At 37.0% G+C, this 12,377-nt stretch overlaps 1 protein-coding gene across 1 annotated transcript in view; it reads left to right on the plus strand.

The window, feature by feature from the left end:
- OSBPL1A (oxysterol binding protein like 1A) overlaps positions 1 to 12,377 on the plus strand; it is a 196,690-nt gene that overhangs the window by 51,802 nt on the left and 132,511 nt on the right. Inside the window, exons 11-13 of the mRNA XM_065889460.1 lie at positions 1,766 to 1,864; positions 3,296 to 3,418; positions 10,162 to 10,243. Coding sequence (XP_065745532.1) covers positions 1,766 to 1,864; positions 3,296 to 3,418; positions 10,162 to 10,243 — 304 coding nt within the window. The remainder of the gene's footprint in view (positions 1 to 1,765; positions 1,865 to 3,295; positions 3,419 to 10,161; positions 10,244 to 12,377) is intronic.

The raw sequence follows: 12,377 nt of genomic DNA on the forward strand, positions 1-12,377 counted from the left end.
TGAAATATTTATCTTGTTTTTGCTATTTCATTGATTTTTTAATTCATTTAAAATAATTTCTCCATGTGTTGGGCTTGCTTTGCTCTTTTATAGTTTCTTAAGGTTGAAGCTTAGATTATTCAAACTATCATTCAGTTCAAAATATTTTCTAATTCCTATTATGGTTTCTTCTTTGAACCAGTAAATGTTTAGAAGTGTGTTGTTAAATTTCCAAATAATTGGGGTTTTCCTAATTACTGTGCTTTTGATTTATAATGTAATTCCATTTTGGTCATTGAACATTTTCGATATGATTTCCGTCTTGTCAAATTTATTGAGACTTGCTTGATGACTACATATGGATTATCCTAGAGAATGCACTGGAAAATAATGTGTATTTTGCTATTGTTGGGGGTCATGTCCTATAAACATTCAGTCATGGTTGATAGTGTTGTTCAGATCTTCTGTGTCTTTGCTGCCTTTTTTTTTTTTCTAATTGTATCAGTTGCTGAGAGAAGGGTGTTTAAATCTCCAACTATACTTGTAGAATTATGTATTTCTCACTCTGTTACTGATCACATACATATTTATGATTGTTGTCTTCCTGATTAATTAACCCTTTTAGCATTATGTGGTGGTCCTCTTTATCTCCTGTAATAATGCATTTTGTTTTGAAATCTGTTTTGCTTGATATTAATATAACCACTCAGGCTTTCTTATGGTTACTGTTTGCATAGTATCTCTTTTTCTATCTAGTTACTTTCAACCTAGCTGTATCTTTATATTTATCTTCTGTCTCTTGTAGATAGTATATATTTGGGTTCCTATTAACCATTCTGACATTTTTTGCCTTTTAATTAGATTTCTTTTGAGAATGTGGTCCACTTTTTTACTTCGTATGTCAAGTAATTTTGGATTGTATCCTTAATGTTAAGTTCTGGAGACACTGGATTCTTTATTTTTCTCCATTAAATGTGATTTCCGTTGTTTTAGGTCATTTTCTTGGCTGGGTTTGTACTGTAAACTCTGTTTCTTGGATGGCAGCTCTGGTCTGTATTTCAGTGACTGCTTGGAATCTATTTTGTGCATCAGTAAGAGATGTGAAAAGACAGAGTTTGGGATTCCCATCTCTGTCTCTTTCCATTGGGTGACTCCCCTACTCTCTTTAGTATTTATGGCTGCCCAGCTCTGCTTTTTTAATTTCCAAAGACAGACTGTTGTCCAGGTTTGCCCTTGCTGCTGTCGTGTCACCCTCGGGGACTGTACTAGTTCCAGGTGAACAATCTTGGGGGTGGGAGCTTGCTCGCAAAGCTCCTCGTTTCCTTTCCTCCAAGGCAACTTGCTCTCCCATCGAGTCGGCCAGCTCTTGTTCACACTCCAGCTCTTCCTTTTCTACTCCTCATGCTTTTACACTCAGTTCAAACATTTTCTGTACTCAGCTCAAACAAAAGTTTCAGGAGAGTGGCATGAATAAGAAATTGGAGTTCTTGTATTTAAAGGACTTTGTAGCCCAAGCCCAAGTGTTATATTTAATAGGATAAAAGGAAAACTACATACCTAGTGGACTATATATTAGTATTTACTGTGATTAAGAATATGAAAGCCAGATTTGATGTAGATAAGCTACAGTGCATTTGATACTCCCAATGTATCAATTTTTCTCAGTATTTTAAATGTTCACTCGGGTATTATCACGTTAATATTGTTAATTTTATGTATAGGTAATTTTAGGGTTTTGTTTTATGGGCATGAATGATGTTGTCTTACTGACTTCTTTATATCCAAGGTAAAACCCACTGATAGCTGCCTCTTCTTTATTAAATGCTTCGATGACACTGTTCATGGCTTCAGGGTTCCTAAGAATAGCCTTCAGCAGACAAGAGAGGTAATTTTATGGTTTCATTTATCTTTCATAAAACTTAACATTTAAGAACATGAAGAATGTAAGGTAGACTCAATATTAACATCTAACATCTTGTTGATTGTACCTTTTTAACGGGAGTGATTATATGAAACATTTGAAATTTGGCTTAGGAATTAATTCCTTATCAACATGTACCTGCAGGTATTTTCTGTTCTTTTTTTTAAAAATTTTGCTTCTGTGAATGTAAGAGGCCCTTATTAGTTTTGGAAAAAAGCCTAAATGATTATTTAGTCCACCCCTGAATTTATAGGTGAGGAAAACTGAAGACTAAGATTGAAGTGACCTCTCAAGCTCATGCAGCTTGCAAGTAACAGAACCTGGCTCCAGCCCAGGTGTTCTGATTTATTGCAGTGTAGACTCAGCCTTTCTTTGTGGTAAACTGAACAATACCAGCAAGCAAGAAATTGGGATCGATGTGACGGAAATTCATTGTGTAGTTATTTAATGGAGACTCCATATCCCTTTAGATCAAAGCAATATTCGTAGACTTATCTTGTTTTTTATAAATTATGTAAGGGGTTAAAAGGATCTATTTTCCAGAGCGGTTAACTTTGGCCTTGCAGAGAACCCTAAACAATACAAAATGTGACTGTCCCAAAATTTCATAAAAGGGTAAGAATTGACCCTGAAAAATGCTGCAAGAAATGAGATAGAAGTAAGATAGATACTTTTAGGGCAAACATTCCATCTTTCTGTGAAATCACTAATTTTTTAAGATATTTATTATTTATTTATCTATTTATTTTGGCTGCACCGGGTCTTCTTTGCGGCATGCGGGATCTTTAGATGCAGCATGCAGACTTCTTAGTTGCGGCACACAGACTTCTTAGTTGTGGCATGCATGCGGGATCTAGTTCCCTGACCCGGGATCCAACCTGTGCCCCCTGCGTTGGGAGTGGGGAGTCTTACCCACTGGACCACCAGGGAAGTCCCACTAATTTTTTAAAAACATAGTAAAAGTTAAAGCATCAGAGTAATTGTTGGCTCTCTTAAAATGGCCTGAGTGTCTTGTGCTTATGGCAAGTTGGTAAATTGTTTCTGGATGCATCTTATACAGTAACTTACTCAACAGTGTTGAGAACTTATAATTCTAAGTGCAAGATTCTCCACCCATTGTTTAGTTTTTATAATGTGTTTCAGTATTAATATGAATGAATATGTAAACCTATAGATGGTATTTTTTTAAAGTATTGGGAAAATTTTTTATCCAGACGTGTCATGGACAAGAGACCTGCATCATTGTTTTGTTGTTGGGAATTTTTTGTTTCGTTTTATTGAGGCCGTAATATTTTTTTTCTCCATGTACATTTTATTCTTCCCAGATTGTTGTAATAATATCTGTTTCGAGTAAAAATGTGTTTTACTTTGATTTAACTCCTTGTATTATTTCAGGACTGGCTGGAAGCAATAGAAGAGCATTCTGCTTATAGCACTCACTACTGTTCCCAGGACCAGTTGACTGATGATGAAGAGGAAGATGCAGTTTCTGCTGTAGACTTGAAGGAATCCTTAGAGGTAAATAGGAAAACCTGACCTGTATACCTAACTCTATCACTCAGGTTTTACCAAGAATTTTTTTTTTTTTTAAATATGAGGTTTTGAAATTAAGATTTCTCACAGCAGTAGAAGTAGTATTACTTTTCCAGTAATATTCTCTTGCTACTTACACTGTCTCTGTTACAGTAATAACGATCAGATATCTGGGTAAATAGGCTCTAAAGATAGGCATGTGCCTACGTGTATCTTTGTTGGTTAAGATTTTTATGTTGTAATCAGATTGTCATTCTCTTTGAAAGCTGCCGCCCCTGGGCGGGCATGCATTGCTTGCCTTACTGCCCTTTATGACTTCACTGTATATTTCAGAGTTTAAATAACGCAACCATAGTGATAGCTTTCCTGGTCTGTAGTTTCATTTAAAAGCGCCTGTAATCTGTAACTTCATTGATTAGAGGTAAGGTAAAGCATCAGTAATGAATGGAGAGGCCCTCATCAATGCCTCATCCATAGAGAAATACCAACATAAGTAATTGAAGTGAAATAGGTATTTTTTTTCTTGGCATCAGTTTTCTGGCTATACCTTTTACATGAATGGGTTTGGAAGAATTAGAACTACTAAAGGATGATGTGTTTCAATCTGAATAATTATGTCAGAGCATATGAATTTGCTTACTAAATTTAATCTTTTTTTTTAACATCTTTATTAGAGTATAATTGCTTTACAATGGTATGTTAGTTTCTGCTGTATAACAAAGGGAATCAGCTATACATATACATGTATCCCCATATCCCCTCCCTCTTGGGTCTCCCTCCCACTCCTCTAGGTGGACACAAAGCACAGAGCTGATCTCTCTGTGCTGTGCGGCTGCTTCCCACTAGCTATCTATTTTACATTTGGTAATCTTTTTTTTTTTTTTTTTTTTTTTGCGGTACGCGGGCCTCTCACTGGTCTGGCCTCTCCCGCTGCGGAGCACAGGCTCTGGACGCGCAGGCTCAGCGGCCATGGCTCAGAAGCCTAGCCGCTCCGCGGCATGTGGGATTTTCCCGGACTGGGGCACGAACTCATGTCCCCTGCATCGGCAGGTGGACTCTCAACCACTGCGCCACCAGGGAAGCCCGGTAATCTTTTTTTTAATGAAATGAATTTATTGCAGTATTTGAATGTTTCTAAATCAACAACTTTAGTGAATTTAAGTTTGCTGATACCTAAGGAGTTTTATTAGGGACCTATAACCTTAAAGTAAGAAAGAGATTTTGACACTTTTTTCTTTTTTTTTTTTGCGGTACGCGGGCTTCTCACTGTTGTGGCCTCTCCCGTTGCGGAGCACAGGTTCCGGACGCGCAGGCTCAGCGGCCATGGCTCACGTGCCCAGCCGCTCCACGGCATGTGGGATCTTCCCGGACCGGGGCACAAACCCGTGTCCCCTGCATCGGCAGGCGGACTCTCAACCACTGCACCACCAGGGAAGCCCAAGATTTTGACACTTTTGATCCCTAATCTTAATTAATGATGGAACGTTAGAGAATTTGAGCCCTTCCATGTTTTGATGAAGACATTCCCCAGTAGTTGACTGTAGCTTTACCAGACTCCTTCTATTTTTAAGGCCGAATACACTGACAGCCGTAAACATAATTTTCAGATCAGTGAACTTTGCAAAAGTAACATCTACCACAGCATCTAAATAACATTAAAACATTCAGGTAAATAAAGAAGGTTTAAATATCTCTGGCCAAGATCATGTTAAACAAGTAAAAAATAAAGCTGTGCTAAATATTTTAACTTCTGGTCAGGTTCCCTAAGTGAAAAGAAATCCTTCCCTGTTTATCTGCCCTCAATATAAGGTAAATGATAAAACCTGGAAGGGCTTACAAAGCACAGCAATTTCTTTCCCAGGATTACGGTAGTTTTAAGACCTACTTCATGGGAGTTACAGGTAAAATAAAAGCATACTAACTTGCATATCATTAAAAAACTTCCTTGAAAAAATGTTTCTTCTTTAGCTCAGTTTTCACATTTTAGGGTTATCAGCCACAGCTGTACCTTTTATTTTATTCTTTATTTGAATATTGTGTTATTTAAAGCCCTGAGGTTTTTGCCTTCCAGATTTTATAGCACCTGAAGTCAGTCAGAGTTTCAGCCAGTGTTAAGTACTTGAGGTTTTGCAGGTTATACAGTTGTCTTTGTCCAACAGAATTTGAATGCTAGTTATGAGAATTCTGACTCTGTCTCAGTTTGTGGAGGTTGGTCAAAAATGAGAAAATCTGAAATGAACTTTGTATGTTTATGTGTAGCTTGTGGTAGCCTGGCTCCAAAATGCCCTCGATCCCTGGGTTCTTTGGTTGCAAGGAAACACTCAGACCACTTTGTGAAATAGACCTATTCTAGATGTCTATAGACTTTCTAAAGGAAATGAGGAGCTCTAGGACTGGAATGTTCTGAAACTTCCTGAATTAACATAAAATTAACCTCATTTCCTCAACATGCTTTTGGACGAGTAAGTAGATCTATAAGAAATTGGGGGAATGGGGGCATGTCCACACTGAAAAAATGACCGTGTTATATGATGCCTTTGGTCCCACTTTACCTCCACCTAAATGAGGGTCTCCAAAAACTTAAAACATTTTCTCTTAGCCTTCAGTCTATCACTGCCTTGAGGTTAGGCCTACAGGGAGAAAAGTGTAAGACAAATCATAGAAGTACTGGCCTTACACTTGTTGGCTTAATGGCAACTTGAAAATATTTCAGAAATAAAAATTGGAAGAGAAATTTAAGCAAGTATTGGTATAGAACTTCACTGTCCAGTATGATAGCTATTAGATACATTTACATTTAAATGAACTGGAGTTAAATGAAAATCTTATTTCCTCATTTTAACTAGCCACATTTCAAGTGCTCAGTAGTTACATGTGGCTATCACCTTGGGCAGTGCAGATATAGAATGTTTTCATCATTGTAGAAAGTTCTGTTGGATCAAGTTGGGGTAGGCTCTTAGCTTTGAGGGGGGCACTAGGAGAGTGGGGTTTTTCTTTGTTGACGACATCTTGATTCTTATAGGCTCTGAACTGTACCTGTGTTATAAGAAATAATGAGATGATGCTAAATTTAAACCAAATGAGAAAGTAATATCAGACTTTCCTGACTGAAGAAGAAATGATTTCTAATTAAAGTGAGCGTGCAGAAAGATGAATGTACATCCACTCAAAGCTGATAGAGTGGTACACCCATACAAGAATCAGGCAGATTTATATATATATTGATACAGTTAAGATTTATAGCTAAGTGAAAGAGGCAGGGTGTTAAATGGTGTATCTGATATGCTTCTGCATGGCAGAAAGAAAGCAGGGATGCACACACACATTTGTATAGGTTAGATCATCCCAGGAAAGATGAGAAATTATTAGCAGTTGTTGCTTTGAGACTGGGAAAGGGGGAAAACAGGGACTCTAGGACTGACAAGTACGTGAGGGAGAGTTGCCTTTCTCCGTGTATTGTGTTTCGTTTTTCTTTCTTTTTTTTTTAACTTTGTGTAGATAACTAATGCAAAATACAACATTAAGAAGATTACAAATCAGCAGGTACCAAAAAGAATCAGTGTGGTGTGGACTGGCTTAGATTGAGGGAAGATGGAGTGTGGGGTTATCCCTGAAGTGGATTTGGCTGGAGTTAGGAAGATTTGGAGATGAGTACGGGGCACCAGTACTCGCAATGCTGGCTGTTTTCTGCAGAGGAAAGTTATCAGGGTTTTACAGCCATTATTTTTAAAGTTTAAATCAATATTATTAAGGTACAATTTTTATATAATAAAATGAGGGCATTTTAGCATCTTCAGTGTGATGTGTTTTGACAAATACCCTGTGTAACCACCACTCCTATCAAGGTGTAGAACATTTTGATCACCTCACAAAGCTCTCTGGTGCCCCTTGCAGACAGTGCCCTCCACGCCATCTCAGGCAGCTACTGATCTGCTCTGTCATCACAGGCATCGTCAGCTTTGCCCATTCTAGGATTCCATCTAACTGGAATCACATCATATGTGCTCTTTGGTGCCTATCATCTTTCACCTGCGATGTTGTGTGTATCATTAGTTTCTTTTTATTTCTGAGAAGGCAGTCTGCTTTGGTTTTTTTTTTTTTTTAATTGAAGTGTAGTTGATTTACAATGTTGTGTTTCTGGTGTACATTAAAGTGATTCAATTATACATACACATACACTCTTTTTCTTCTTTTCCATTATGGTTTACTACAGGATATTGAATACAGTTGCCTGTGCTGTACAGTAGGACCTTGTTGTTTATTTTATATGTGGTAGTCTGTATCTGCTAATGCTTCGGTTCTTAATTAACCAAATGTGGATTGTCTGTATGTGGCAAATAGGCTGGAATGAATGACCTCTCTCTCCTACCCTCTCCACTCCTCCCTAGATGCCCACCCCCTTGATATACATTTTTGAACTTTCTCATATGTCAGGGTTGATAAGGTAGTTAAACATCAACTTAAACAAAACCAACAGCGGAAGTCTGGGTGGGCAGAAGTAGCTGCAGGAGACCGGTGTCCTGACTGTGGCCTGGCTACTCAACCTGGGTGCCTCTGACTCTCTGCAGCTCAGGTGTGTGGGTGTGCGCCTGCTCTTGGGCTCTGTGCCAGATAACCTGGATTTAAAATACTGTCTCACTTCGGGTATTAGAACACTGCTCGAGTGGGATCTCATTTATGTAGTGTACATAAAAATTAAAACCTAGGGAATTCCCTGGCAGTCCAGCAGTTAGGAGTCCACGCTTCCACTGCACAGGGGCACAGATTTGATCCTGGTCAGGGAACCAAGATCATCCCGCAAGCTGCACGGCATAGCGAAGAAAAAAAAAATAAAATAAAACCTGACATAAGGTGCATGGCATAGAAGTCAGTGAGACACCATGCTGGGATCTGCAAAGAATGTGTAAGCATTAACCTTCCTAATTAGTGTTTTAGGCTTTTGTAATATAACCAGTAGCTGCTACAAGGAAATGATAACAAATTGAAGAATGTGGTTTTAAAAAATTGTATTAATAACCCCTTTCTGGGTTTTTTGCATCAGTTAAATGGCATTAATTGTTTAGAATAGACGACACACATTTGTACCCAACTATAAAACAGTATGTGTTGATCAGATCTCCTCCAGCTGACCTATTGTAACTGTTAAATAAATTATGGATCAAGGGAACTTTTTTCAGTAACTCTCAGATATGCCAAGGGAAGATGAATGTAATAGTGTTTCTTATCTTTAACGGTAACCACAGGAACTATGATGTTGATTCACAGTCTGCAAATGAAGCCAGTGCTTGTTTGTCACCCAGCTAACTTTCACCATAGGAGAAAAAATAGAAAACAGCAGCATTGGCGCACCGCGCACATGGGCAGGGGTATTAAATATGTATAGAGTGAAAATGACAATTTTCTATTAATAAATTATGAGTGGTAACATTTGGTTGCGCAGTGCATGTTTTCAGTGGTCCCCAGTTGACTTTTCTCCTGCCTTAAACGTGTATTTACAGGCTATGTCTGGAAAAATGATCCAGCATACAGGTTCTGTGGTGTTTCAGATTGCACAGTGTAGGTATACTCCCTCTCCCTCTCCCCCCCCCCAAAAAAAGTGAATTGCATTTTTATGTTGTTGGAGCTCTCAAAATAGAGTAATGTACGTTTTAAAGAGAACATTGCTTGTCCCTAGTGTGGTACCACGAGTAATTCTGCTGTGGTTGAGCTGAGCTTCAGAAGCACTGAAAAATTTATTAGGTGAAAAGCATGCATACCTATATCACCTTGGCACTTAGGTCTGATTTAGGGGGAGCAAAAGTGTTTGGGAGTTGAGTCAGTTGAGATGAGGAGTACCAAGTAGGGAAGATTCACAGGCTAAATGTATTACCCTACCTACAACAATGTGAACCTAATATTGGTAAGGTCAAGGTTCTCAGAATATTTTCTTATTGCCGTAACCAACCAACTTTACAATGATGATTTTCTTGCTTCTTAGTTTCCTTTAAAGGGAAACTAAATAAAACTAACTTCAAAATTACATTGTTAATGTAATAAATGGTTTTATCTGATTTTTTCATTTTGGACTTCCAAATCTATACTAAGATGGGATGCAACTTACATCATGAAACTCTGTATTTATGTTTTGCTTTTAGGGATCTAAATATGTAGAAATTTCAAATTACAGGAAAAATGAATGCTGTCCCTTATTTTTACAAGCTTTTACATACTAAGAAGATGTCCTTATTGGTCTGATTATGTGAGGGCTGTGTGCACTAAGATTGCTGAACGAAAATCAGCTTGCGGTTTCCAAATGCTAGCACCATCTGGAGTTTTTAAGCAAAAGCAGTTTTTAAAATATATTCTTAATGGGTGCATTTTATAATTTCTCAATGAATGTAATCAAGGCTACTAAAAGTGTGAATAAATCAGAAATCTGACTCCTCAGATATATATTGTGTAATGGGTTATTAGAAGTAATTACTGCAGTTGTATGGAACATGCTTGACCTATTGAATGTATTTAAAATTTAGAGATTTATTTTTATTAATCTGTACGTGATTAACTAATGGTTATATTCAGTTTCTAAGGCAGTTTTCTCTCACCCTTTTCTCTCTGTTAGGAATATGTCTCAATTATTACGGTGTACCAGCCTATGAAGTAGAAGTTTTGATGGAAACGTTAAAGCATATGTACTGTAAAAATCCTTTACTAGTTTAACTTTGTCGTCTTCTTTTTTCCTTTTCCAGAAAGCACAGATATGCCAGCAGAGACTAGACAGGGAAATTTCCAACTTTCTCAGAATGATTAAGGAGTGTGACGTGGCTAAAGGTAAAAAAGACACACCCCACACCCCACTCTTGAACACAGCCCATTATCATAGATGTTCACCCTTAGGCTGACTATACAGTTTAGATAATTTTGGGGTTTGAATTCAGAATTGTATTTGAAAAAGTTAAAGTTAACCTTTTGGGGCTGTGAATTCGTTTTGGCTACGTAGTGAGACTGTTTATGAATCCCAGAAGACTTGGATTTTGTGGTCAAATTGTCTTGGGTTTGAATCCTTGTTCTGCCACTTATTAGTTGTTACTTTTGAGCAGAACATTTAATTTCTCTGAGCCTTGTTTTCCCTATCTATAAAATAAAGCGGTTGGTAGTCTTTTGCCATTCTGTGAATGTATGTGTGAATTCATCTAATTATTAATCTCTCTTTTAAAGGTAATTTTTTGTGCCTTTACTCTCCTTTAGTTATGAATTATCAGGAGTTAATTATAAATACTCCAAAAATCAAAATACAATCCAATACAAAATCCCAATATAAAATCCAATACACAAATTAGGTTTTGAGAAAAAATTATTGATTACTTTATAAATTAAACAGTTATCATGTTCCTTAGACTTAAGACTCTTAACAGTTGCTTTAGACTTTAGCTATGATGTGTTTATAAATAACCCCACTAAAATATAATCAGCTGAGTTGTCTATGAGTTTATGATTAACTACTGATTTTAATCATGATCTAGTTTATGTGTGCCCAGGGAATGTGAAGAAATGTTAATATTAGAGTAAACTGAACATAATTGTTCTGTATCTGTCCAGGTATACCTTGGGCATCCCTTTACTTCAGTTCAACAAACACGTATTTATATGAGTGATGATAGCTTTGGAAAGGACAGCAGTCAAGTCATTTTGATTATTAATTGCAAGCAAGAATATTTTATTACTTAAGGCTCTTCATCCTCAATGGGCTTTTTAAATAATAACGGCTTCATTAGACATAATTCACATAAGCCTAGAATTCACGTATGTGGAATATACCATTCAGTGGCTTTTAGTATATTCACAGAGCTATGCAACTGTGACCATCAATGGGCTTTTAAAATACCATCCTCACCAAAAACTATCAAAACTAAGCAGAGATACTAACAACATTTAAAAGATACAGAAACTGTACAGAGTGAGATGAAATATAAGGATTAATTTCTTTGACTTGGACCAAAGAAAGAAATTATATGAGAACTACAACCAAATTACATTGTTTTTTTCTTTTAAACCTTGAGTCAGATCTCTTGGTTCAGATCATTGGTATGACATGTCACTCATAAATGACGGCATGCATCATTTGTGCTCTTAGAGACATACATGATACTCAGTACCGCAAGAGTGATTTCATTTTGGACAGTGTCATCTGGGAAACTTTGAAATATCTGACTGTGATCTGACAATTCTATTTCATATATCTACAGTAAAAGTCAGTGGGTTTTAAACAATTATGTATAGAAATTATGTTCAGAAATTATAGACGTTATTTTCTGAAAGATTGGTGTAGATAAATAAAACTACATTTTATGTAAATACTAAGTATATAGGGTTGAGATAATTTCATGAATGGAATTGGAGTTTTGAAGGTAACAGAGTCTGCTCTTAATGCCAAGGGATTAAGCAGAATAATCTTGTACCATGTGTTTTATTAAAGGAAGCTGATAGATACACATCCTGTTCCAAACTGCCTACATAGTTTGCCAGTGACTTCTCAAGATGAGAAACTAAAGTGTTTGTGGGCAGAGTCCAGCTCTTGTGGTTGAAATTGTTAGCTGTCTTACATTTTAGTATGAAACTATATGAACATGAACTTTAAGACTCAACGCCCTTCTTCCTTATTGCGTCTTCTACAGTACCTGTTCTGCTCTGCACCACCTCAATCCAAATCACTGCAGCAGCCTGTCCTTTAGTCTCCCTGCCTTTGGGAACCTCCTGCATTCCATCCTTAAAGGGAATTGAATCGGAAGCCTTTCAGGAACTCTTCCAACTCAAATTCTGTGAAATACTGCATTATTGCTGCCAGATTAATTTTAGTTACTTTTTAAAAAAATTATTATAAATGTTTTTTTCTGTTGAGAAAATCTTTTAAGTGTCCTTGAAACTACAGAATAAAATGCAGACTCTTTATCCTGGCATTTAAGGA

The sequence above is a fragment of the Phocoena phocoena genome, chromosome 13 (assembly GCF_963924675.1).
Source record: "Phocoena phocoena chromosome 13, mPhoPho1.1, whole genome shotgun sequence".
NCBI lineage: Eukaryota > Metazoa > Chordata > Mammalia > Artiodactyla > Phocoenidae > Phocoena > Phocoena phocoena.